The sequence below is a fragment of the Gymnoscopelus microlampas genome, assembly GCF_963454915.1.
Source record: "Gymnoscopelus microlampas genome assembly, chromosome: 16".
NCBI lineage: Eukaryota > Metazoa > Chordata > Actinopteri > Myctophiformes > Myctophidae > Gymnoscopelus > Gymnoscopelus microlampas.
In genome coordinates, this window is record NC_139953.1 from 29747536 (window position 1) to 29773463 (window position 25928).

Here is a 25928-nt window from a genome sequence, read left to right on the forward strand (position 1 = left end):
GTTGATTTTCCCAATACAGAGGCAAATGATATACCTTAAAAAATATTTTGACTACTTTCAACCTGCCGTCCTTATTTCAAGTATGTCATTATAAGCAAATAAAATGTAAAATACGTTTATCTTTTTGCACACATTTTTTGAAAATAGCATATCTTATAGATATGCTATTTTCACTATGAATACAGGTGTGCCTTGAGATTTTGAAAGTTGAAAGTTTGAAAGCCCCTGCCATACAGTGGGACTTGGAGGCTTCCCATGAGGTTGTAAATATCACTGCCTTAAATTACTTTTACAAACCCTGGGTGTGGAAGTTCAGTGTTTTTTTTTTTGTTTGTTTGTTTTAGGTCAAAACCAAATCACAGCAACGCTACTGAGTACCATGAAGCATAATACCACTTGAACAAACTGTGGGTGAGGATGTCTCACAACAGACGTCAATGTCAGATAGCAGCAACAGCAGGGAGAATGAAACTCAGGAGAGGTACAGGAGCGAATAGGAGTCAAGAACCAAACCAGGATCATTAAGATTAATACAAAATACATTTTAAATTAAATAATGAGCTTAGATTCTGGCACTAGATAACTGAATGAATGAATAACCTATATTTAAGTCTATCAATAAATATATATGTGCAGTCTATCATCAGTGAATACAGACCATTTATCACATTGCCAATGTCTCTGAGATGTTCTAAATCCCACCAGCTCTGTCTACAGTCTATTGAATTCTTATGAAGTAGTAACTTGGCAACATAGGTTCAATTTAGGAGGCGTCTAAGAGGCATAAAAATCATAAACAGCCGTTTAAAATATATAAATAAAAATAAATATATAGTTATATTTGTAATCATTCATTACCACAAATGTCAGCAATCACCCCCCCAAAACAAAGGCCTATGTCACTTATCAGTCCAATGACGCCTCCCATGTATCACCACAACGGTTTCCCTGTCAATAGTAAGCTAAACCCGGTGATTCACAATGGGTGTAGTCAGTACCCAAAATAATGACTTCAACATGCACACACGGTGACGTTTAAGGTAATGATCTATATTGTCCTGTCCCAACACAAGGTTCCTATATGTGAAAGCATGTGGCCAATTCCATTGCCACCATCACCTTAACCTTCAAGACCGAACATAATATCTTCTCCATCTTGGGGCAGGGTGGTATCTGTGTGTATCTGTGTTTACCTTTGTCCTGACGTGTCGCATGGAGAGGCCTTCCTCTTCCGGGAATCCGGTGTGGCAGGGTCCAGCGGACCTTCCCCTACTGCGCTCATCTTCAACACACCTGAGGCAGGAAAAAAAGAGTCATCTTTAGCAGTAGCACAGCATTTCAGTTTTTTACAAGCACCTTGCAGATTCAGTAAAGCAACTCCTATAAGAGCCCTGCAGGTGCAAGCCCAGCAAAGCGGCACTGTATGGTCAACTTACAGTTCATCATGCCTGGAGAAGTACAGTACATACTCTGACAACACACTTGGTATCGGCACAAAAAATCTTCATCAGAGCATCACTAGTCACATTGATACATTTTCTTTGGACTGACTTGGGGCTATTATTTGTTTGCTTTGAACGATGAGTTGCAACTCAAATGATGTGAAGGTGTGACCAAAGTGATGGGAATGAACAGCCCTGATGAGGGTCACCTCTTTATTTTCTCCCCTTTTCTTTCCTTAAATTTAGAGTAGGCAATTATATTGACCCCCTTTTTCTCCCGAAGTAGGCGTTATGCCAATGAATTCCTCCCCCACACTTCTTTTTCTGTGTTGTCACTGCTGTTGTATCCTACTGACTCCAGTGAAGAGCCCCCACCAGGAGGACGTAGGGCCTTCGTCCTACTCCTCCCGCCCAACACTCCCTGCTGACAGGTGCCGCCCCAGCCCGTAGGAGTACATGCAATGACCGATATCACCCTCCCCGCTCGGCTTCCCTCCCCCGAATATGGGCCAATTGTGTTCGCGTAGACGCCCGACCAAGCCGGTTGCACCACGGTGGTTTCGAACCCACAACCTCCGTGGTGGTCGGCAGGGACTTTACCACTGCGCCACCCGAGCGCCATGAGATTCACCTATTGTTATTCTGCAGCCAAGCGATTCTGGAAAAAGCTTACAAAACTGAAATGCAAAAAAGGGGGAAAAAAGAAGGGGGAAAAAAAAAATCGCATAAAAATATGTCTCTGTCCACCGACTATCAGAAAGCACTGTTATCTTGTCTGGGAATTTTCCCTATCAGTGGTAACAATTGGGGGTGTGGTATGGAGGGCTGAAAGAAATTCATAAACAAAATCAGTGCTTACAGCACAAACAGACACCCTGTCACTCCCAGTGGACCTGCGGTGGCTGAGCATTTTGCCATGTCCCCAATTCCTATCATTTCATATCTCTGCAGCGGCATCTCTCTTTGGTCTCTTCCACACATCAGATTCTGTCTAGGTAGCCATGGCAACAGAGCACGCTGCAAAGTGTGCAACAGTGCCTAGTGAAAGTATTCACTTTTTCCAAAAAAAATGTACAGCCTTATTCAAAAATGTATTAAATTCATTTTTATCTCAAAATTCTACACACAGTACCCCATAATGACAAAATAAAAAAGGTGTTTTGCAAATGTATTAAAATAATTAAAAGTGTGCATACGTATTCACACCCTTTTCTATGACACTCAAAATTTAGCTGAGGCGCATCCTGTTTCCACTGATTTCTATAACTCTGCCTATGGTAATTTAATTTGACATCAATTTAGAAAAGGCACACACATGTCCCTATCAGGGCCTACAGTTAACAGTGCATGTTGGAGCACAAACCAAGCCAAGAAGGAGTCTGTAGTCCTCTGAGACAGGATTGTATCGAGGCACAGATCTGAGGAAGGTTACCAAAAAACTTTCCGCAGCATTGAAGGTCCCAACAAACACATTGGAGCCACCAGGACTCTTCCTAGAGCTGGCCACCTGGCCAAACTGAGCAATTGGGGGAGATGGGTCTTGGTCAAGGAGGTGACCAAGAACCCGATGGTCACTCTGACAGAGCTCCAGCGTTCCTCTGTGGAGATGGGAGAAGACGGAAACCAATCCTTAAAGGAACATGACAGCCCATTTGGAGTTTGCCAAAAGGCACCTAGATTCTCTGGTCTGTTGGAACAAAGATTGAACTCTTTGGCCTGAAAGCCAAGTGTAATGTCTGGACAAAACCAGGCACCGCTTATCACCTGGCCAATACCATCACCACAGGGAAGCATGGTGGTCGCAGCATCATGCTGTGAAAATGTTTTCCAGCAGCAGGAACTGGGAAACTAGTCAGAATCGAGGGAAAAATTAATGCAGCAAAATACAGAGAGATCCATGATGAAACCCTGCTCCAGAGCACTCTGGACCTCAGACTGGGCCAGAGGTTCACCTTCCGACAGGACAAGGAGCCTAAGCACACAGCCAAGACAACAAAGGTTCAACTTCCAACAGGACAAGGAGCCTAAGCACACAGACAAGATAACAAAGGTTCACCTTCCAACAGGACAAGGAGCCTAAGCACACAGACAAGATAACAAAGGTTCACCTTCCAACAGGACATGGAGCCTAAGCACACAGCCAAGATAACAGAGGTCACAGGACATGGAGCCTAAGCACACAGCCAAGATAACAGAGGTTCACCTTCCGACAGGACACGGAGCCTAAGCACCCAGACAAGATAACAAAGGTTCACCTTCCAACAGGACATGGAGCCTAAGCACACAGCCAAGATAACAGAGATCAAAGGAATGGAGCCTAAGCACACAGAGAAGATAACAGAGGTTCACCTTCCGACAGGACATGGAGCCTAAGCACACAGCCAAGATAACAGAGGTCACAGGACATGGAGCCTAAGCACACAGCCAAGATAACAGAGGTCACAGGACATGGAGCCTAAGCACACAGCCAAGATAACAGAGGAGTGTCTTTAGGACAAGTCTGTGAATGTCTTTGAGTGGCCCACCCGGAGCCCAGACTTGGACCCCATTGAACATCTCTGGAGAGATTTGAAAATGGCTGTGCACCAACGCTCCCCATTCAACCTGATTGAGAGGATCTGAAAAGAAGAATGGGAGAAACTGCCCAGAAATAGGTGTGCCAAATTGTAGCATTATACTCTAGAAGAATCGAGGCTCTAATTGCTGGCAGAGGTGCTAATTAAGTAAGTATTGAGTAAAGGGTGTGAATACTTATGCACATGTGATTTTGTAATTGTATTTCATACATTTGTAAAAAAAAAAATAAAAAAAAAGTAATTTAATACATTGAATAAGGCTGTAACATAACAATGCAGAAAAAATGAAGGGCAGTGGATACTTCCACTAGGCACTGTATGAGGGAATTGTGTGAGCTCATGCGAGCTTGCAGTCAGACACAGAGGCAACGGTACAGTACAGCAGAACTCCAATACAGAATGAGAGGAGGGTACAAAGATAAGATGAGGGCACAAAATGTACAATTTTGTGTACAACTTCACTTACTCACACATATAGTGTCCAAAGGTGTGACAGGGATATGAACAGGCACTGTACATTAGCAGATACTATTTGTACAGATCTATAAATATTTACACACGTGCAGCTGAGCGACTGCATCTGTAAAAAAAAAAAAAAAAAGCAACCAACTTACATGCTGCAGTACATGTAAGTTGCAGTACAGTACGTTAGCATGCTATGAATGCACACAGATACAAACATATCCTAAATGCTACTGCGCACAAAGCATTGTAAATCTCCATTGTAACCCTCCAGCGGGGGAGTGGGGTGGGGGGGGGGGGTTGGGGAGACAAGCCGCTATTGTCACTGTGCGGGCCACGCCGCTCACAGGATTGCTAATCTTCTCCGGACTAGCCTCGTTTACATTTCACCTCAGTTCACCCCTCTCCTCCGCCCAGCCCCACGCCCTCCCCTGCACGCTAGCAACATCTGCGGCAGCATCTCCGTTCCATCCCCGCGTCAGGATCTGTCTGTGTAGCCATGGCAACAGAGCACGCTGCAGATTGTGCTGCGAGGGAATTCTGCGAGCTCACAGACACACAGAAACGACGATACAGTACGGCGTGACACCGAAGTAAAATGACAGGAGCATACAAAAGATAAGATAAAGATGTGAGTGCACAAAATGTGCAATGTTGTGTAGCCTACAACTTGAGTGTGTCCAAAGGTGTGACAGGGATATGTACTGGCACATTAGCAGATACTATGTACAGTATCTATAAATATATACACGAGTACAGCTGAGCCACTTCAGCTGTAAAAAAGAAAACAGCATATGTGCGTGCTGTAGAAACCCAACATTAAAGTACTGTAAAAGCATGGATGTGCGTGAAAAACGAATGCACACACAAGACGCCATTGACACAGTGCGGGGCCTCACTGTTCAGTGCTCACAGGATTTCTAATCTTCCCCGGACTAGCCTCGTTTACATTTCACCTCAGTTCACCCCTCTCCTACTCCCCCCCACCCTCCCTGTGCGCTAGTAACAAATGGTGCTTTAAAGGAGGAAAAAAATAAAGCATCTCTCCGCGGCAATGAGAAAGCAAAGTATACTGATGCACACATCAATAGGACGTGAGTAAAAATAGCGATGGGAGCTATTTTTCCACAGAAACCCCAACTGCTTTCCGTGCGGTGCTTAAGATATCGAGCCCAAGATTCTGTGGTCAGTGAAATAGCTTGTAGCTTTCCAGCTCCTTCTAGCTGCTCCCGTCTACTTCAGGTGATGTGATGTTCTACTGTGGACACACACAGACTAATGCTCTCCATACACCGTAAGGCTTTTTTAGAAGCTTACCGTTCAGATTTACTGTCACATTTAACAGAATGTTAGTCTTTTATGAGCCACTTTGTGTTTTTAATCCCAACACTGCACACGCTGAATGATTTTGCAAAGACCAGCAGCTTTCTGAGATTATTGACGAGTTTGCAATCGAAAAGCGGCAAACAAACCCCAGCTGGCACAAAAGCCTCATGGTAACAACAAAACACCATGCTATCAAGACATCAAATACAACCAAAGAGATACATACAACCTTTTTGAAAATTCATTATATGAATGTGGTAATTTTCCTTAATATGTTTCATATAATATGACATTTTATGCCATATATCAATCCTACACCTCAAACTATATTTAATAGCTTCTGGCATATACACGCGGCATACATAACATTAATTTACTAGCTAAATCTAAGCTGTACTATAAGACTAATTCTCATGTAAACTCCTACTTAAGAAAGATCCTACTGGATTCCTTTCTGTATGGTATGGAAATGATTGTATAGATACCGTCTCAATCACAATAATTGCTCTGCTACAGCAAAGTCTCAAATGGTGCGATGTGCAGGTATTTCATATTTTACTGGGCGAGTTCATTACAATCAAATTGCCCATCACCAAGTAATCTTTGTTATTTAACACATTTAAGAGCTTCACTCTCGCTCTGCCCGTTTTAGAGTAACCATTCAGCTGTCTGGGAAGTTGTACCATCAGTCAAGTCGAGCAGGAAAGTCATATCATAATTAGTATCAGCAATAAAACACATTCTCATGTAAATGACATGGATTGTGCAAATCTTTGAAAGAATGACTCAAGTTCCAGTTTACCAGACCTACAACCAGAACAGGACATTGATTAGATCACAAATAAGACAGAAGGCGGCTGGCAGTATTTTAACGTTATGCCACAGTCGGTAGAAGATGGTGCACCAATAACATTTACTAGAGGTTCGGGCCTCTTCTCGGCCCTCACATCTAGAGATCGGGCCGCTTAGCGGCCTTCACAGCTACGTTGCACCAGGGATCCAACTGATATGGCATTGGCCATACATGGAGATCTCTATCTGTCGGTCCTTGTGACTGATTTGTTAGGGCCTGATGCCATGATGGCACATTGAGGTTAGACAACACAGTCCACATTTGGCCGTAGCTGCATTGGCAAGTCCTTATATGGTTATGGCTGATCATGGTGACGTGATCTTGACGATGTGGTTCATCCGCCTACCCATCCTCCCATAAGGCAATTTCAATATAGGAAGATGTGTGGAAATACTGGGCCTTATGTACTGTAATTAAGGGGGGGAAATATTATGTGTATTTATCCCCTCATTTGTAAAGGAAATACAAATGAAATGAAAAGTAAAAGCAAAAAGAAATACATCTAAAAGAAATGGTGGGCAGTGTTGTCAGGGGCCCACTGTTCCGGTTACTTATGCAGCTCAGAGTGAAAAGATCAGCCGGCCAGGTGCCCACATGTCCCTAGTACCCAGTTGTCCAAGTGCCAACCTAGTCCCTAGTGCCCAGATGTCTCCACCCCTAAGTACCCACTCGTCCAGGTGCCCACATGTCCCTAGTGCCCAGATGGTTTTGGTTTCAATGGAAACAAGACTGCAAGGACTTTTTTGAACAGACCTTTTAGACAAAGTATTTAAATGTAACTGTGCTGTTTTACATTTTTGCCTAATAAATATTCAATCAATCAATTCAAGTTTTGGCACCATTTTACTGAGGTTACGTTTAGGAATAAGGTTAGGTTAGGCATAGTTTACTGAGGTTACGTTTAGGAAAACCAGGTGAATACCGCCGGATTTGCCCCGGGGCGACTGTGTTTTGGGGCGAGGTATTCCATGCGCGCCGCCTACAGTCTACAATATGGGGAAAATTGGCAAATATTTTGTGATTATTAGAAGTGGAGACACATGTGAAGGTGGAAAAGAAGATGGTTGCCTAGCCAGAGCCATGAGCGATTTTTGTAGCAAGTTGGAAGAGAATTGGACAATTGCTTGGCTCTGATCTAGTAGTGTACAGAAATACAGGCTGGCCGGACCAGGCTTCAATTAGGAAGCAAGATTTAGCATGACACGAAAGGATAGGCAACTAATATGTCACAGTAGGCTACTTACTAGAGCACATCAGCCGAGTATCTTCTACACTTGCTTGCCACCCACACACACACACACACACACACACACACACACACACACACACACACACACACACACACACACACACACACACACACACACACACACACACACACACACACACACACAGTATAATGCAACTTAAAGGGCAATAGATATAACTGTTATAGTATCCAGTGTTCAGCTGAAATAGACTTGGCTCGTCTTGTTTCTATATGTCATGTCAGCATTCAGTGTAGCTCAACATCCAAAATGTTTGAGGCACTCTGGATATGATGTGCTATTCACTCATGCCATGCTTTCAAGGATGAAAATCATTGCAATAGAATACAGTGTTGGGTGTGTGTGTGTGTGTGTGTGTGTGTGTGTGTGTGTGTGTGTGTGTGTGTGTGTGTGTGTGTGTGTGTGTGTGTGTGTGTGTGTGTGTGTGTGTGTGTGTTTGGTGGGGCATGTGTGTGTCAGACTATCCTTGTATGATCCACGTGTTTTGGTGATTAGTTCATCTAGACTAGAATTACATAGACTGAGTGAGCTACAGTACATGTTTGGAGTACCTGTGTTTTGCATGAATTGGACAGAAGTCACACCAGATTAAATATAGCCTCAGAGTTTCATATAAGTTACACACACACACACACACACACACACACACACACACACACACACACACACACACACACACACACACACACACACAGACACACAATTGCAAAGTACACAAAATGTGAGGAAGTCCTTCCAGGTAATGGGTTGCACTCCGTTTAGGCACAAATAAAATGTATTAAAAATAGTCCACTCTGAACTGACGTAAAAAAATTGAGCCAACTAACTGTTCACAACATAGAGGACACACATACACATCCCCCCCCTTATTTTGTATTTTTTAATCTATCATTATTAATATCACTTTTATTATCACTATTTAGCATTATTAGTATTAGTATTTTGTTTTGTTTCTTTTTGTTTTGTGAAAGTCAAATGACACACATTGATAATGGATAGATATATCATGTCAGACTTAGATTTGAGTAATTATGTTCCCAGACCTGCAGGTGAGAGACAGCTAATTCCATGCAGGTGAGAGACTGCAAATTCCATGTTTACGAGTGATACGTTTTGTAGGTGGCAGCGGTGGCCTAGTGGTTAGAGGGGCGGCCTTGATACCGGAAGGTCCCTAGTTCGATTCCCCAATTCATCACATCAATCATGAATCACCGCTGAATAGCCCTTGAGCAAGGCTTCCATGCAGGGTCCGGCTGGAAACAAGCTTCGTGCTTAGTCCGACACCCTGGGTAAACAACAAACTTTGCTTTGCTAGCCTGTGATGACTGTAGTATTGTGTCATGATACAGTTGTCAGTGGTAATATTGCCCACTGTGATTCTTCCAGCTTTCCCATCTTTCCCCATTTTCTGGACATATTTAGACTCTCTTCTTTGCAACAAGTGTGGCGATCATCATTCAATCTCCTCGTGGATACAACCAACATAAAGGAGTACAAGAAAGAATCAGAGCCGTATTGCTCGGACAATGTTCCTGTTATCTTGGGAGATACCTCTGTACACGCTCAAATAACGACCACCATTCCTTTCCACATACCTTTGATGAGCTTAGTACATCGAAGGGCCGTAGGAACTCAGCAGCTAAGCCAGAAAGATGGTCTACTAAACACTCCCGGTAGAGGAACGTGCTCACAGATTATCCAGTTGCTGCAATGAAGGCTGTCAGGTAATAGCCTGACATGGCGAGACCAATATGACTGCGTACTGTAGATATTAGTCTGGAACTTCGCCGTGGAGGACTCATTTCCAAGCGGTGGTTGCAAACTGATTCAAGCTTCACAGCAAAAAATGTCCCACTTTGAATAGTGGGTTCTGATTGGTCACCCACAACTCTGGGGTGAGCAAAATGTAATTCAAACCGAGTGCCAGACCAATCTGCCCAGGGCTATTTCTTTTTAGCTGTGGCAGATTTGTCTGGTTTCCAGGCTAGTGAGGTAATGGCAGTGCCATGGTAAGAGATACCACACTCAATAGTCAAGAAAGTACTTACACCTCTTAACTTCATGATTTTGTTTCTCTCTCTGTTTTCTGTAAGTTTATTTATTCAAAGTGAACATTTTCAATGGCAAGAATTTGTCACATTTGACATTAAAATATAATTCACAGTCACAAAGATTTACATTTTCCATTAGAATCCAGCTCATACCTGACTAACCTGAGTATTACCTGCACATACAGCGTTCTCACACTGTTGAGGGGGCAAGTGTGAACATTTTGGATAAGAGTCTGACATTTGTATTACTATCAAAGCCATAATTTATGGCTTCTGAAAAAGCAAAATTATGACATCACATAGAAAGAGGGTGCTACGCAGGGCACATACAGTATCTCCGCCAGGCTCGGGACTACATACGGTAGTTCTCATTGTGGCACCCCTATGGACAAAAGTGAAAGCGCCTTTGTCACAAGTACACTATAGAGGATAGAGGGAACTCAACATGCAATTCCAAGTTGGGGTTGATTGGATGTTGTGTTCATACATAGCCATGGAAACTTTAGATATCCTTTGTTTTGTGATGATTGGCCCAACAGCTGATGGCTTTCATCTATTTGTGCTGAGCCATGCCATTTTGAAGTTCAATCGTGAATAACTTAAAAACTAAGCCATATGCCAGTTTCCAAAAATTCTAAATGACAGACTTGAGGCAAATTTGAGTTGGATGATGGAGATTTGGTCTGCAATTTCCAATCATTGGTGACATTTTCATGTCTCCATACCGCTCACAGGAATTTGCAAGATTGCAATTTGCAAGATTGGCTGTTTTTTCCATGAGAAAAAACAGCCCAAAAACAAACAATAGGGTTTCAGCCTTTCAGGCATGGACCCGTAATAATTAAATAAAAATTGAGCATCTCCTCTGTACGAGTGAATGAGTAAACGTATGTATATGAGTCAATCAACAAAATAAAAATTCAATATTATAATATACACTTACATTCAGTGATGCCTGAGTCAGCCTGACCCTGGTAAGCTTGAATACTTTAACGTGTGAATGCAAAAGCATGGTATCAACTCGAGTCTCCTTTCTCCTGGTCTTTGAATGTCATATATAAAAAGTGTGGGAGGTTTGGTCTCAGTTCATGTCGCTGTGATTTAACAAAAATGTATCTCCTTCCTCCACGACGTGCATGGCTCTCTATCAGGCTTCCACGGCCTGTAGTCTGCTTTTCTAGGAATTGAGAAACAAGCAGCTGCTGGCTGCCCAGTTCCTGAGACTGCTGTTATGGTTAGCTGTGTGATCTACCATCGCCATAACATAACTCCCGGCATCCTGGGCCACATGATAAGAGCTCACTTATACCCTTTTTCTACCACAATTAGCAAGTATATACGCCTTATATACTGTATAAATATCAAACATTTTAAGAAATGGTGATTGATACCTTTCCCATTGCCGGTATGTCACATTCAACGTCACAAATGCACAACATATGTCTCCAAACTCACAACAGGAGCTACATCCACCATTCGTCTTTATTTCCTCTTCCCCCGAATCAGGAGAGATCTTTCATAGCATCATGCCAGAAAAGAAGTGAAAATGTGTGTCTACCTGGGTGTCCTTTTTCCATCACTGCCAATTGGAGCTACCTGGAGCCAATAAATACACATATTTCAGAGTTATTTTTCCTGAGAATGGCAATTGTAACCTTTCACGTTAAAGACAAAAGCCAGATGTTTGATTGTCCAGTGAGAAAGGGCCTTTAGAGAAAAGTGTAGTCAAAACCTTGATTTGTCTTCTGTTTTGAGTAGAATATTTGCAGGTCATAATATTGTATTATTTAAGCCACATTTCACATCCTGTGTTTTGTCCTTGGTATATCTCTGTGGGCTTAAAGTTCTATGTACCCAAAGTTAAGAAGGCTAAACTTGACATTGGGACTGTCTTCATAAAAGCACAGAGAAACCTTGTATCACTGCAGTTTTCCCTCTCAATGTCATATGGCGCCGTTGAATTAATCACAGCATATTTCCCAAACCCTTATCAGGGTTGATAAAAAGGGAGACTGGCTACAGTAACACAAGAGTTAGGCTAAGGTTTGTTGACGATTGTGCAATAATATTGGGATGCATCTCATGCCAGTAACCACAGCACAACATTCTTTTTACAGCCCAATTTTGAGACCATCTCATTTTTTACTAGGCATCATCGCATCAAGGGCTCTCTTTTTCATTGGCCCCCAAGAGAAAAGCAATTCCGTCACTGCATTTAACAGTTTGGCGTGCATTAGTTCTGACGTTGCCCGTTCAGCAAACGTGGAACTGCACAGCTGTACCTCAAGCTCCATGAACACACCTTCTACTGCAGGGAGACGTCAAACAAAGTTCAGAACAAAGCATCTCCTCAGACAGAGCCACATCAAATATTATGAATGTACAGGCCCTTTATTTAGCTGTTTATAAAGACTTCTGACTTGAACCAACTGCTATTTTTGCCTTCACAAAAACAGGCCCATGGCAAATCAACCTGTGTCTAATCAAATGTCCTTAAGTCCATGTTAGATCACAAAAATATTTGCATGATGAGGACTAAGAGATAATGAATATGTGAACACAATCACACACACACACAACACACACAAAACACATGATTGCCATAAAGTACTAACATAAAGTCTGCTCCGTGGTCATATGGTCTGGTCATAGGAAATAAGGCAGTGATTTATATGACAAGAATGTGGTCCATGTCACATGCCTGGAAGTCAGACCACATGGTTGGCAGGCCCGGTGAAGCTGAGCACAAACCAAACATGAACATAGTGGCTAGTGGGTGCTGGGAAAGAGACGAAAACAAGAGGTGAACGAACAGGGCGAAAGGTAACTTGGTAGACACATGGGCCATTGTGGTACAATTGTGTGCACACTTTCATGCACGCTAAATCACAAATGGAGCCACATGGATTGGTTTATGAAATGTACCGTACCAAAGGTATTGGTAAGAGTTTGGCTATAGCAGGTAAGACATGTCAATTCCACTGACAACTCTGGCAGGTTAAAAGAAATTGTCATAAAAACGGCTTCACTTGCCAAATGATTGATTACTGTGGTGTTATAATGCTAAATACTAGTATGGTTACTGACATTCATTCGCATGTTCTCTCTTATTACCTTCTTTGTCACTCTTGCACACATGCACATTCGAATATAAACATATACGTAAGTATGTCAATTAATTGACAAAGTCAAAAATCCAAAGCAAAGCATGCAAATCCTTTCCCGTGCATGCTTGGAGCAGAGCAGTGGCCTGGCTGAGAAAATCTAAACACACAGCGCAGCCAAGAGAGCACGCATTTACAACAGCAGGCCGCTACTAACTACAGCAAAACACACACACATTAAAACATAGCCAGAGGGCCTCAGCCGCTGCCTACACCTCACACAACACAAAAAACACTGTCACAGTAAAACACACAGCCAGAATCACAGACACACACACACATGCCTGGCAAAGCGTAAACAAAAGGTCACAAGACTAGAAGACGGTCCCAGCAACGCACCTGTAGACCAGATCAGCTTCACAGTGCTGATGACGTGTGTGTGTGTGTGTGTGTGTGTGTGTGTGTGTGTGTGTGTGTGTGTGTGTGTGTGTGTGTGTGTGTGTGTGTGTGTGTGTGTGTGTGTGTGTGTGTGTGTGTGTGTGTGTGTGTGTGTGTGTGTGTGTGTGTGTGTGTGTGTGTGTGTGTGTGTGTGCGTGTGCGAGTGAGAGAGAGAATGTGAGAGAAAGCGCGTGCACGTGTGTGTGTGACGTAAGGTGAAGGCACCAAGCGAGCTGTCAGCGCAGTCTTACGGTGTGTTCCCGGGAGCAGGAGGAGCGATAGCGCGGCATAGCCGGTCCCCCAGAATGAAGGAGGAGACTTGTGGGAAATGCGGAATGACGCTGTGACAAGCGGTCCATCGTGAGCCACTCAGACCTACTGTCTCTTCCCACTGTCTCCCTCTGTCACACTGCCGCTTGGCTCCCTTCCCTCGTCTCCTATATATCCTTTACTCAAGGATCTCTCTCGCTCGTTTCCACTCTCCCTGCTGTCATTCTGCAAGCTACCCTAATCGCCTCATGCACACAGAGCAGAGAGGCAGAGGCAACGTATGGGGCTGGGAGGGGGGACGCACCACAAGGCACCAAGCTGTAGGGGGGTGGTGGGGTGTGCGATTACTGATGGAGGCACACCAAGACGAAAGGGAAGGAAAGAGTGTGGGGGGGTGGGAAGAAGATAAGAGGAGGTGGGGGGGGATTGACAGGCGAAGTCATCGGAGAAGGTAAAGAAGCAGGTGAGAGAAGGAGAGATGGGAAGTGTGTATGAGAGAAAACGTGATAGCAGTTGACAACAGCAGAGAAACCATAGAGCTGGCCACTGCACAGCAAACGTGCTCTGCAGACATACACACACACACAGAAAGAGTCGACCCCTCTTTTGCTAACCGAGTTGGTATGCCCCAAGAGAAGCTGCTCAGTCACTGTTGCTAAGGCCCGCCCCTCTGAAAATATAGGACACTGTCAGAGAACATATACAGGTCCCCTCTAACAGTCCTACACTGCAACACAATACCACACAGGAACTGGGGGGACATACTCCTATCACACTGCTGTACCTATTCCCCATTCCCCTGTTCTTTTGCACGTATTGGCCCACTAATGGACACCACACAATACAATCTAAATGTAACCAAATGTAACCAAATGGACCCTTTCATTGGGATACATGAACACTGATGATTTTACTGTGTAAACACATCATATCCATACATAACACAAATAATACTTCCAATTTGTATAGCTCTTTTCTTGGCACTCAAAGTCGCTTTACACAACATAACAACATTAAAGAAACAAAAAGAGTATATAACTATATACAGTATACATTATCTACTGTATCTATCCATCTCTTTCTCTCTCTCTCAAGATGCTTAATTGGTACGGGCCCAAATTCTGCCAAGAAAATATCCCTCACACCATTATACCACCAGCCTGAACTGTTGATACAAGGCAGGATGGATCCAAATGTTGTAGACGCCAAATTCTTACCCTGCCATCCCAAAGTCGCAGCATAAATCAAAACTCATCAAACCAGGACATTTTTCCCCAAACTTTATTGTCCAATTTTGGTGAACCCGTGCAAATTGTAGCCTCAGTTTCATGTTCTTAGCTGACAGGAATGGCACCCGGTGTAGCCCATCTGCCTCAAGGTTAGATATATTGTGCGTTCAGAGATGCTCTTCTGCATACCTTGGTTGTTAGAAGTGGTTATTTGAGTTACTTACTGTTGCCTTTCTATCAGCTCGAACCAGTCTGGCCATTCATCTCTAACCTCAACAAGGCATTTTGTCCCACAGAACTGCCACTATTTTCAGACCATTCACTATATACCCTAGGGATGGTTGTGTGTGAAAATCCCCAGTAGATCAGCAGTTTCCGAAAAACTCAGACCAGTCCGTTTTGGCACCCACAACCATGCCAAGTCACTTAAAGTGAATCACCTTTCTTCACTATTCTGATGCTTGATTTGAACTGCCTGTAATTGCCTTAAAAAAATTGTGAGCGATGCCTATTTCATACACACACAAAAAATCTAAATTGGTTCATGATAAAAATATATCATGAACCAATCATATCCAAATTGGAATCGTATGTTGAGGGGTCTCTATAGAGCACACCTCCGAAGCCGCTTTCACTTCTGCCCACAGGGGGCACCACAAACACGTCTGTTGTAACTATTTACACCCTATTTACACCCTATTTACACCCGCAGCTTCCTCGTATCCTGACGGCTGCATCCCACGACTGACACAACCCTGTGTAGGCGTGTAGGCAAGCAGGCCTGGCGGGCATCTGCGTTCCGGGAGCACACTTTTCTAGTTGTTGATAAAAAGTAGGTAGAGGTTAGCCTGGTAAACCATCCCGGTCGTGTGAATTCACATTATGAGTCTTCATGTGTCTACTGCAGACCGTTCTGGCCGCAAGCGCTGGGTGGGCGTTTTGCAGTCTGTCAATCACAGGGCCCTGAGCACAGGCTAGGTAGAGGTGTGGGAATGAAGATTTTTTTTTACTTTTTTTATTGTCAACTCAGTGTGTTTGTGAAATTCCCTTGTCTAACAGCTGCTATGTGAAAAGCTTATTTTTGTATATTATAGGCAGCATATTTGTAGATTTGTAATGCACTGCAGAAGGACTTATGTTGTTTTTCATTTTCGCAATATATAATAAAATGAATCAGACCTATATAATTTATATATCTTCAATTTGGGGGTCCTTGACGCAAAAAGGTTTGAGAACTACTGATTTAGAAGGCATTTTGTGGAATCGGCCTTAGGTCTTAATGGGTTAACTGATGAAATTGCAAAATGTAAAAAATGTAGATCCATCGAGATCGAGCTGTAATAGACCTCAAAGGTGAATCGTAATCGAATCGAATCATGAGGCCAATTACTCATATACCAATCTCTCCATCCTGCTTGTGTATCGCCCTCGTTTGAAGAGAGAGAGAGAGAGAGAGAGTGTGAGTGTGAGTGTGAGTGTGTGTGTGTGTGTATTGTGGGGCAGAGTATTTGAAATGTGTTTTGATTTGCGGTGATAATAGATTGCTGTGTTCCATTTCTTTTTTACCGGCCAGGATGTCCGGCCAGGATGTCCGGAGGGATTTATATTTCCCATACATGTATATACACACACACACACACACAGGTTTGAGAACCACTGATCTAGGCACAAATAAAAAATCATCAATATATATATAAAGAGTAGTGCAACATCAACTGAAGCATTCAAAATACAAAATAATTGATAACTGTAAATGACATATGGTATGGGCATGGCATATCGATACCAGCATTTTAGGCAGTATCGGCAGCTTTCCCAATACTGGCCACGCACACAACACAGTCCGTTTCCATATCCACTGGTTATCTCTAGACCGGATATTGAAACCTTTATTATGTATTTCTCAAAAAGAACATTCAGGTTTTACCCCCATTTTCACTGATATAAGACACTGAAATAACAAAATAAAAACACAAACATTAACAGAAAAAGCTACGAGTTAAAAACAGTCACTGAGGTAGAAGGATTTGTGATCAAGTTATTACATTGTCCACAGGATTAATCGGGTGTTGATTTTTCAACCAAGTTGTAGATTATTCCAGGAAGTTGGAGCATCAAACCAGAAAGCAGACTTTTCAAGTTCAGGCTGAACATGTGGGATCTGTAAGCCAATCATTTGAACTGGTCAGGTAAATGCTGTGGTTCCTATTTAGCAGCAATGTAAAAGTATATGAAGGTAACTAATTTCCCATCAATAAACTTATGTGGCTATGTCTCCTCTCTGAGAGAAAAGACCAAACCACTTTATCATAGAGGATGCAATGATGAGTACCATAGCTTTTACCAGTAATACATCTAAGTGCTGAATGTTAAACTGTGTCTAGGGGTAAAAGATTGGTAGGGGCAACATTTCTATAAATGACATCACCATAATCCAAAACTGCATCAACAATCCCTTTTCTGCAAATCATGGGATATGCAAGTTGGCAAAATCGAATTGATCCCAGCGGAAGATATTATACATAATACAATAATTTGAAATCTCTGCAAAAAAAACATTGCTCTTCTGGGGCTGGCTGTCTAGACCTTACTGGCAATAATAACAATAGTTCTTACAACTAAGAACAAGGGGCACCTACTATAGAGTATGCATTCAAATTTGAGTGCAGACATTATCAGGTCAGTTCATATTTCTGCACCAACTTGTGTTCAGAGCCCTAATATCAACATCTTACTATCTGCTCGCAATATTCCTATCAAACAGCTGTGGCAGACAGGCCACAATGACCTATCGGTGCAGCTACAGTATTTGCATGCCGAGAGGGGACTTACAGAAGGTAAGTCACCTATAGCCTTTGGGATTTTTGAAATTTCCCTGGAGGATAAGCCCCTTGAGATGCAGCGTCTCATTTTCGAGGGGGTTCTCAAAGCATGGGATGAATGGTTGAGTATGGTTTCAAATCTCTATTTTGCTGACAGTCTTGACACCCCCACTCCCTCATTCAGGATGTTTACTGAGAGGAGGGTCTGAGCCTGAGCTACCGGCACTGCTATGGCAAAGGGGACGTGACAGCACAACAATTTTGTAACCTCATGTGTGTCATATCCAATGACACTCAGTGGTCGCTGTGTGGTCTTCTGTGTCCACTGGCCAGATTGATTTAGTTACTACTCTCTAAGATACAACTATTATGCCATCAGCCATCAAAAAAGTGCGACTCCCTACACTCCTTCAAAACCGCCATAAAAGAGCACCTGTCTACAATTTGCAACTGGACCTAGACAAGTCTTCTAGCTTGCCAAAGAAGACTATTTTTCTGTAAATATACTTTTACTGCTCCAAGTATTGATCATTTCTTGTACTAGACCTGTGCCCGTCAGGCACCGGCCTACTCGGGAGTGATGCACGTTGGGAAAGATGCAAATAGGGAATGCATGCCCCACCCTGTTATGCAATACCCATTATACCCATCAGAGTACCCGCTGTAACCGTCTGTCTGTCCTTGTCCCTTTTATGCCATATGGAGATCCCTGATGTTCTTAATTTCCTGTATAGTACTGTATGTCAACGGAAACAAGCCATCCAGGCTTTTTGCGTTATCCTTTTAGCATGTCCAGGACGAAGGCGTGGCCGAGACTATGTTTTGCACCCTGTCCGTCCGTCTGTGAATGTGTGTGTGTGAATGTGTGTGTGTGACCGTGTGTGTGTCCGTCCGTCCTTCTGTGAACAGCTAATCCCCGGCACCGTTGGCCCGATCGACAATTTTTGCGAACGCGGAAGGAGGCGCGGCGAAGCCGCTCCGACCTCCGCCCAAGTGGAGCCTACTATGTAACTCTGCTCGGCTTGTGGCTCTGTCTGTGTGTGTGTGTGCAGTATGTGTGCACTGCCTGCACTGCCTGTGTGCAACCCACAGAGTGCGCCAGAGTGCAGCTACAGTCAAAACACACACACACACACACACACAGTCCGTAAATACACAACATTTTCGAGCTGCGTTCGCTTCCAGCGTTTGCGCGTCTTACTTGTTTATATTACTCCTACAGATTTCGTCCAAACATCACACAAATCGGTACACATTATCTCTACAGTCATGCGATCAACATGGATCTGTCAGATTTTTTATATTCCATCCTGATTGGCTAAGATTGGCATATAACGTTTGCAGAGTGGCTCGTTTTGAACAAATCATGAATGCAGCGTCCGATTGACATGAAAGTTTGCACGCACATTCCCACTAGGCCGAAGAAGAAATGCCACCCTTTTCACATTGTCCTGTTATAACGCCATCCGATGAGCACTTTTTCTAGTTGTATAACTGTACCTCTTTACTTTTTGCAAACTGTTGATAAAGTATTCAATCAATCAAGGCTGACAGCAGCTGCCATAATGACTGGAACATTTTATGCTTTTGTGATGGCCGTGACCACAGACACACATTGAGATAAGACTCCTCAAACTCACATTTGCATTCACTCTACCTTCTAGTTCTGTGTTGCCTTGCCTTATGCTTTGACAGCTTGGTCCCTCACAGCTTTGCAAATGCCATGTACTGTTTACAAAACTGTGCTATTCTCATTTCCTCAAAAGAAACTTGCAGCAATCAATGTCTTTGGATGAGACATTGTATGACCTTTCCTTCTTGTATTGGGTATTGGACATAAGACCAAAAAAAAAGATTATTGTAGCTTTTTTTGTTTAGTAAATTGTCTGTTCATGACTCAGGCTAAAGGCCTGAAAACAAAGCCTCTGTCAATCTTTCAACTAACAGAAAACTTCAAGACAGTAAATACAAAAATTAAGTCTGTGCCTGTTGGTTGATGGCTGGGTGGTTGAGATCTCTACCTGTAGACCTAGAAGTAAAAGATAAATGGACCACATTTATGTATATAGCGCCTTTCCTGGTCTTTCTAACCACCAACATGCACTTTACAATATACTTCACATTCACACACAATTCAACAGTGGTGGCACATCGTTACACATTATGTGTTCACATTCACACACCAACGGCAACTATAAAAAGGCACCACTCAGCTCATCTGGAGCAATTAGGGGTTCAGTAATTTTCTCAAGGACACTTCGATGCACAACTAGGAGGACCCAGAAATCAACCCGGCAAACTTCTATCTCCCACATGGAAGTATCCAAAGTATCCTCCTTGCTAGCCGCTGTCCCTCTCACCTTACCATACTGTCCAAAAATGGAGACAAAAATACAGAAGGTGGACTGTCCACAAATTCCAAAAGAATGCTCACTGACAACACACTGACAACACATGCTCACTGACAACACATGCACTGACAATTCACCCAACATATTGTCGGATATATGCTGGTAACACTCAAAACACTGAATGTTTCCATTTTCCAGTATCTATTTTCAAACTCCTACTCAGTCTCCCTCAGGCTGATGATTCTTCTACATATGAATATTAATTATTTGCTCAACCTTAAGCATATTAGTTGAGGCACCATCCATTTGTTACTGTGTGTGTGTGTGTGTGTGTGTGTGTGTGTGTGTGTGTGTGTGTGAGAGAGAGAGAGAGAGAGATCACACACACCTGCAGTGAAAGGCTGATCAAGTGGCAAAGCTTCAGCCCACGTGCAGACACATGCACACATAGATAACCACTTTATTTCCAATTTAACTGAAACATACCATGACAAAAGTGTGACCGTATAATCACTATGTTGTATGTCCTTCAGTATAATCATTATAAATAATGTGTGGAAGGTGTTGCATTGATGAAAATAACGGTGCTGTGTGTGTAAGATGTCAAAAGCCAACATACAGGGCGCCCGCTGGCTTAGCGGTCCAGGCGCATACCACATATAAGGTCCAATGCTGACAGCGTGTCGTGGGTTTGGATCCCGATCCCGACAACCTTTGCTGCATGTCACTCCCCATCTCTCTCCCTCCCCGTTTCCTGTCCATCTCCACTGTACACTATCATTAAAGGCAGAAAAGCCCCCCAGAAAATATCTTTTTAAAAAAGCCAACATGCAACAGAAGTCAACATCTAAAGAACTAAAAGAATGGCCATAGACGAAAAGTGAGCGATGAATAGAAAGAGCAGAGACCAGAAGCACACAAAGCAACAAGCAGCGTCAGAGAGAGAGAGAGAGAGATCCTGGCCACAAGTGTGTCCTGTAAGCAATCAGCCACTCCTTCCTCTCCACGGGGCTAGACTGCAACATAGAATTAGAACACACAGAAAGAAATGACACCAGGGAGGGGGAGGGAGGAAGAGAAGCGTAATGAAGAGAGATGCACCCACATACCTCACCAAGAAATGTATTTTCCACACACACATACCCCGCCAAATTACTTTTAATTTCGGGCTGGACTAATTGGCCATCTTAGAAATTAGAATGAAAAGCCATTAGGTTTGAGATAGTGAAGACTAGAGTTTCACGTATTCAGCCAGTTACTGTAACTGTATGCATCCTGCAGTGCCTCTCAATTGAACACTGTCTAATTCATTGAGCAATTTAAACAAGATGGTGGTGGTGTGGGGGGGGGATAGCCAATCTCTCTATCGACCCTTTATATGACACACTCTACTGTGTCGTCACTGGGCCTAAAACGTGCAAATAAATTGACAGATGATCCCACATTTCACTTGCATACCTTAAGGAGCGAAAGCATTGCGTGATGTAATATCAAATATATATAAGATAGGACAGGAAGGATGGTCTTCACTCATCTCCGAGGCCAAAATGGGTTACTTCCATCACCAATGTACAAGGACAGCAAAACTAATTTAGAAGGAAGGAACTACAACAAACTGCAATAGCACAAGCCACAAACTCAATTCTCAAACTTCAGCTGGACATTGTTGCAATTGTAAAATGTATGCAAAGACGCAACAAGGACACATGGTAGTGTCTGCTGGGTTAAGCAGCTGCATTCATCACAGAGGAGCCAGTGAGACCAAACAGCAACAGAGTGGTGCAGCCATGATATCACTTTGTAGGACAAAATTAGCAGCAAGTTGGCCAATGAATGGTTCACACACCAGTCAAAGTCCCATTTTTAATTATTTCAGTGGCTTTTCCCTGTGTCAAACAAACACAGGCCTTATTTGAGGCGACTTTGTTTGGGAGAGTGAACCATCTGTTATCACATTGGTTCACTAACTTTTTCATGTTATGGACCCCCAAATGAATAGGTATTTGGGTGCGGACCCCCCATCTGAAAATATTTTGTGCCAGGAACATCCATACAAGATTTGTGTTGTTAAAATCTTTAACAAATATCAAAATCTTTCCACATTCTTTCAAGATTATATTTAAAATAGCAGATCTGAGCTCCTCTTGTGAGCCTGTAGATGTTAAAGTGGTTAAACTGATTTTGAGGCAATATTAACTGCGCAAGTTTCACTACAATTGTGTTGGACAAAATCATATCAGTAACTACAGGCTCTGGCTTGATTCTACATTCCCATGGCAACAGCAAGACAATGAGAGCTCAGCATGTTTACTACTACCACCTTTCATGCACCATGGCACGAGTCACTAGACACTTCACGTCTGATCCCCATCCACAGTTAACAAGTCTTATAATATAAATCATTGTTTCTGGGAATCATACAGTATCACACATTCTATGTTATCTGGTCAAATTAAATATTCATGGATTAAAGCAAAATAAAATCTCACAACTGAAAAACAATGGTTTGATTTATTCCTAATCTGTGAGTTGTCACACTATCACTGTGTTTCATAAAGAATTAGCACAATATGTAGAATTATGATGTTTCGATATCCATTCCGATACCGCCAAGCAGTTGAAGAAATTGCATTGATTGATGCTAAAGTCGGCCATATCAGCCCTGACAAAAGGATAGTAATTTTGTATTTTAAAACAAAATGCCAGATGCATATGAAATATCTGAGATCATCATTCTGGATGATTGAACATGCATTCTATGGCTAGCTTGACCACTTCAAATACTCTTTAATCTTATAACAAATAACCGAAAATAGGCTATCTACAAGCTTACAGCGCGTCGCAGCGCAACCAGTCTGTAGATAGTCTATTTTCGGTGCATGGCGTGATTCCATAGAACATTGGTTCTCAAAGTGGGGTCCGGGGACCCCCAGGGGTACTTGAGGGGGTTCCAGGGGGTCCCCAGCTAAATGATGGATAGGAACCAAATGGACCCTTATGGGTCTGTAACTCTGAAAGCGTACAAATGGAACCAAATGGACCCTGACTGGTCCATTTGGTTCCATTTGTACACTCTCAGAGTTAAATCAACATTGATTTTACAATATAAATTGGGGTCCCAGAGATGGAAATGCCATTAAATGGGGTCCGTAGCCTAATGCATGTCAAACTGGGGGTCCTTGACATTAAAATGGTTGAGAATCACTGCTAGAGCCGTAAAAATCTTCTCTTATCGGGGTCCCTGGCATATCTTTTCAAATGGGGGTCCACGGGCTAATAAGTGTCAATTAGGGAGTCCTTGACATGAAAAAGTTTGAGAACCACTGCCATAGAAGACATGCTGACTTCTATGGAATCCAAATGACTGAAATCAGTTGTGGTGACTGAGAATGAATATTGTTCATGTCATGGACAACACATTTGATCTCTCTCTATTGTTATAAAGTAGAGATTCTCATTCTTTATAATTATATCTAAATATTTTTTGGGCACCGAAAGGAGTGGGGTTTTAGGGATGGCTATGTTAATCCACTACTTTAATCCCAAACAAGAGATATTGAAAACCTCCGGCTGGATTGCAAAAAAGTATCTGTGCACCGTCATGATCACTGGAGAATAGCCCCTACTGATTTTGGTGGCTTAATGGCCTGTCCTTTAGTGCACAATTAGGCCAAATGTTCCACTTGCACACAAGATATCTCATAAGCGCATTCATCCTCCAAGGGGGATGAACCCTAATCATTCGAGTTACTCCATGACCTTTCCTCTAGCCCCAGCACAAAATATTGTATAATCTATTAGACAGATTGCAGGGTGAACTGTAAAGTTTTTGGTGGTGACCCCATGACCTTTCCTCTAACCATGATGAAATGTCATTGTTTTCTGTTTTAATTAAACTCGATCAATATTTTTAAAAATGTGAAATGAGAACTAAGTCTTGAACTCTCTTGAATGAGATTAACATTGTTTTGTTGTTTATTTACAAAGCCTCAAAAACCTACCATATTAGTGCATAGAGCAACTGACGTCTAGCTTGCACTACAGGTTTACAGGGTTAAATCCCATCTGGCATCATGCATCTGTGCTCTCATATCTTTTAATTAATCACATTACTTACTTGCAAAACAACCCCAAAAAATCCTCAGATCAGTTAGGTGCAAGTCAGCAATTGTGACCATTTGTTTGCACTGTGAAAGTTGCTCTGGATTAGGGTTGGGCAATATTATGGTAAAACCGTTTCCCCATTTTTTCTTTTGTCTGTTTCAAAACATTTAAAATGCAAACATCATTGTGTTCCTTTGAAACTAGAGGAAACGATCTTAAAGTTGTGTTACCCCTTATGATGTTCTTACGGTACACACGTCCAGGAAGTTTAGCTTCACTCTGGAAGTGCCAAGCACTAAGCGTCAACATTAGCCACATTAGCATTACCGACACATGATGTACAGTTTATAATGGATTAAACGGGCTGTCTATGATGCATATTCATACATTAGTTGTATTTCAAAGGACAGTTTTGTTTCCATTGCAGATCCAAGTAAAAAACTTTTTAGACTTGGATCAGAGATATGATCAGATGAGAAAATACAACATGTCTGGATTAAGAAAACAAAAAAAATAACATTGACAATATCTGCATCCAATGGATCTAAACTTTTCTCCGAAATCAATAGGGGAGTTTTGGAAGGACAGTCAGGTCCGTTAACGAGCTCATTGCTGGACCCATTTTCACAAGTGAAACAGGACCTGTACCAGATACTGTACTTATTTGTTAGACAACATATTAATGCTGTTCAGTAATTTAGTGCTATAGCCTGCATTTTGTGAAAGGAATTAAGATGTCAACTAGGGTCCTAGAAATGCAGTCTGAATTTGCAGTAAAGCCTTTGGAGGAACTTGATATTGGTGCCGTCAGCCCTTGCAATGTTTTTTCCTTTCTTTTTTTTCACCCGGTAATATCGTATACCATGTTATTTTTGGCGGACTTTTTGACGCTTTGAAAAATGAAAGTCGCCAAACAGCACTCTGCATAAGTGTGTATGCTAAATGCCAAAATTGATAATTGTTTCACCGTGTATACGAGGGAGAGACGGACAAGACAATTACATCAATTCGGACGGCATCGGGACAGGAAGCCACACACAAGGGGACTACGTTGTGTACCTCCACATAGACCCCTTAACAGACAACGTCACACTGAACCAGTATGCGTGCAACCAGTAGGCCTATGCGCGCAATGAAACCCATTCTGTCAGGTCTCGCCTCACTAGCCAACACACAAGAGGGGGTTGGGGTGTGCTGAAACCAGCGCACCCCGAAACAACAGGTTGAGAATTGATTGCATGAAACAATCACCTGTGCATCCAGTCTCAATGTTGGTAAACAAATAATTGGTCTATTCACCGGTGTCTTAAAATGGGGACATGCTGGAGTTCAGGATTAAGCATAAACAAGCTTTTTGTTTTCAGATACTGTACCTAAATGGATCTAGGGGTCCAGGTGGTGAGTCATGCGGGGGGCTGTTGTGGCCAACTCCTAGGCACAGTGGGACGATGGACGGAGAGGAGGAGGTGAGGCTGAGGGGGTGGCGTTACGGTGTCACGGCTTCCCTGTTATGCAGCACCATCCCTGGTGCTGAAAGGGCAGCAGGCCAGTCGCACTAGAGGGAGAGAAAGAGAACATTAGGGCAGTGATCCGTTAAAGACTTTTCTTCTCCACCTTCTCTGGTTATAAGCC

General features: G+C 42.7%; 1 protein-coding gene across 1 annotated transcript in view; it reads right to left on the reverse strand.

The window, feature by feature from the left end:
* LOC311062937 (nuclear receptor coactivator 1-like) overlaps positions 1 to 25928 on the reverse strand; it is a gene marked incomplete at its 3' end in the record, with an annotated part of 47134 nt that overhangs the window by 5453 nt on the left and 15753 nt on the right. Inside the window, exons 2-3 of the mRNA XM_084082156.1 lie at positions 25670 to 25851; positions 1194 to 1293 (exon numbers count right to left, since the gene is read on the reverse strand). Coding sequence (XP_083938282.1) covers positions 1194 to 1282 — 89 coding nt within the window. The 5' untranslated portion in view covers positions 1283 to 1293; positions 25670 to 25851. The remainder of the gene's footprint in view (positions 1 to 1193; positions 1294 to 25669; positions 25852 to 25928) is intronic.